This window comes from Empidonax traillii, unplaced genomic scaffold, assembly GCF_003031625.1.
Source record: "Empidonax traillii isolate 1590-97213 ecotype Southwest subspecies unplaced genomic scaffold, ASM303162v1 scaffold461:size861717, whole genome shotgun sequence".
Lineage (NCBI taxonomy): Eukaryota > Metazoa > Chordata > Aves > Passeriformes > Tyrannidae > Empidonax > Empidonax traillii.
The window spans coordinates 723,573-726,055 of NW_020955654.1; the positions used below are offsets into that span (position 1 = coordinate 723,573).

Genomic DNA, 2,483 nt, shown 5'->3' on the forward strand with positions numbered 1-2,483 from the left:
GCGTGGCCCATCCCATCCTCGGAGCTTGGAGCCGAGTTCCTGGCAGGGAAGCGGCTGAGGCTCAGCCCGGGGGTGGTGACGAGCTCATGGAGCCCCTTGTCCCCTCTAGTGGCCTCCAGCCCGCCGCGGTGGGAGATCGGGCTCTACGCCGCCGGCGCCTTGGCACTGCTGGGAATCGCAGCCATCAACATCTGGAAGCTCTGGCGCTCCGGCAGCTACCCGGCCCCTTCCCCCTTCCCAAACTATGACTACCGGTACCTGGAGCAGAAGTACGGAGCGGCGTATCCGGACGTCAGGCACAAGGTAAAAGGGGGAAAAGTCGAGATCGGTCTCCTCTTCTTCCCTTTATAGCATGCAGGACGCTGGAAGGGTGAAAATATCTCCTGGCTCCCAGTGGGAATGGCCGCGGGCAGCGACCTGGTGCCGGTGGAGCGTTTTGGGGGATCGGTGGAACCGGGAGCTGCGGGAGGCACTGGGCTCGCTGCCGCAGCAGCTTGAGGCCAGGCGGGAGCCGGGAGGCGTCCAAAGAGGGGCCGGAGAAGCCCAGCTGGAGGGACGGGATGGCATCGCCTGGTTTCCTTTCCCTGGCAGCGAGGGCTGGCCCCGGGCTCGCAGCGGACGCTGGGTCAGAGCACTGCCAGCCGCAAGAGCAGCCTGAGGGCAGAGGACACCTTGGAGAGCATCCAGGAGCTGGGCAGCCTGGAGCTGATGGGCAGAGACCTCGGACTGGCCCACTACGGCCCCCTGAAGAAATCCATCTCGGCCGACTCCCTCAACTCCATCTCGTCCATCGGGAACAACTTCGGGCAGGATTTCACGGTGGGGCAGGTGGAGGTGTCCATGGAGTATGATGGGAGGGCGGCCGCCCTGCACGTGACGCTGCTGCAGGGCAAGGACCTGCTGGAGAAGGAGGATGCGCGATTCGAGTCCTGCTTCATGCGGATCAGCCTCCTCCCGGCCGAGCAGATCGTCGGCATCTCCCGAGTGAGTCCCCCCAGTCCCCCACAGACCCCCGGCATGGATCACAGGGCCTGGGAGTTTGAGTGGAAGCATCTCTTGGGCACACTCCCCAAGGCAGGGGTGGGGGTTTGGGAGCAGGGAGCTCCAGACACATTGGATGTGGTTGGCATGGGATTTTGGGGGTCTCAGCTTCCCAGGACAGTGACTGGGGTTTGGGAGCAGGAAGGTCTGAGTGCATCAGGACTGGATGCGGTTGGCATGGGATTTTGGAGGGGGGTGTCCTAGGTGGGTTTGCACATCAGAGGCTTGGCAGAGGCATCTCCCCTTTGGCCGGGATTTGGGCTGGCTTTGTCGTCTCCGAGCATGGCTGGTGGCAGGTTTTCCTGCTTGAATTGCCCTACTCCAAGCACCAGGGATGTGGTGGGAGGTGGAAGAAGTAGCCTGGGGCGGGACTTGGGGGGCAGTGGCAGTTTGGGCCGGTGCTCTTGGTGCCTTGCCATGGTCCCACAGCCCCCTGAGTCCCCACAGCCCCTGCAATCCCTCTCCCATGGCAGATCCAGAGGAGTGCCTACGCTGTGGCCTTCGACGAGCGCTTCTCCATCCCGCTGGACCCGGCAGCGCTGGAGGAGAACAGCCTGCGCTTCTCTGTCTTCGGCATCGACGAGGACGAGAGGAGTGTCAGCACCGGCGTGGCCGAGCTCAAGCTCTCCGACCTGGACCTGGCTGCGCGCCCCTTCAACGCCTGGCTCTACCTGCAGGACATGAGCAAGGTGAGCCGGGGCGGGGGGTTGCCCCATCTCCCACCTCAGGTGGTTTCTGGGGGGCTCCCAGGAGTCCGTGGGTGACGGCGCGTTGTGTCCCACAGCCTGTGGACACGGTGGGGGAGATCCTGCTCTCCCTGAGTTACCTGCCCACGGCCGAGCGGCTCACAGTGGTGGTGGTCAAAGCCAAGAACCTCGTGTGGAGCAACGGCAAGGTGACCGCAGGTGAGGGGACCAGAGGAGGCCGGGTGGGCACGGGGGGGCCCGTGGTGGGCTGGGGGGCGTGGGGGGTTTGTCCTGGTTTGTGCCACTCTGACTACACAGATCTTTACTGGAGTGGTTCCTGTTGAGGAAGGGCCACTAGAGAGGGTCCCCCACCTCTCTCCACATCTCTGGGGACACATGTGACTGACCCTGGGGCCTCTCCCCCACCTCTCGAGCAGATCCCTTCGTCAAGGTGTACCTGCTGCAGGACGGGAGGAAGATCAGCAAGAAGAAGACAGCGGTGAAGAGGGGGGACACCAACCCTGTGTTCAACGAGGCCATGATCTTCTCCGTGCCGGCCATCGTGCTCCAGGTCTGGCCTAGCTTTTATCGGGGTGGGGGGCACATCCCATCGCTCCTCAAGCTCCCCAAACCCTCCAGTGGGGACTTCCAGGAGGATGAGGGGTTCTGGGGGGATGCTGGGAGCTGTGGGGGCCATGGGTGTGCAGGGATGGTTTGGGGGTGTTATGAGTGGGGCAGGGCGTGGGAGCAGACATG

At 63.9% G+C, this 2,483-nt stretch overlaps 1 protein-coding gene across 1 annotated transcript in view; it reads left to right on the forward strand.

Annotated features, from left to right (window-relative positions):
- Positions 1 to 2,483, forward strand: part of SYT12 (synaptotagmin 12) — a 12,905-nt gene that overhangs the window by 6,009 nt on the left and 4,413 nt on the right. Inside the window, exons 5-9 of the mRNA XM_027895526.1 lie at positions 13 to 303; positions 592 to 984; positions 1,515 to 1,730; positions 1,826 to 1,946; positions 2,165 to 2,298. Coding sequence (XP_027751327.1) covers positions 13 to 303; positions 592 to 984; positions 1,515 to 1,730; positions 1,826 to 1,946; positions 2,165 to 2,298 — 1,155 coding nt within the window. The remainder of the gene's footprint in view (positions 1 to 12; positions 304 to 591; positions 985 to 1,514; positions 1,731 to 1,825; positions 1,947 to 2,164; positions 2,299 to 2,483) is intronic.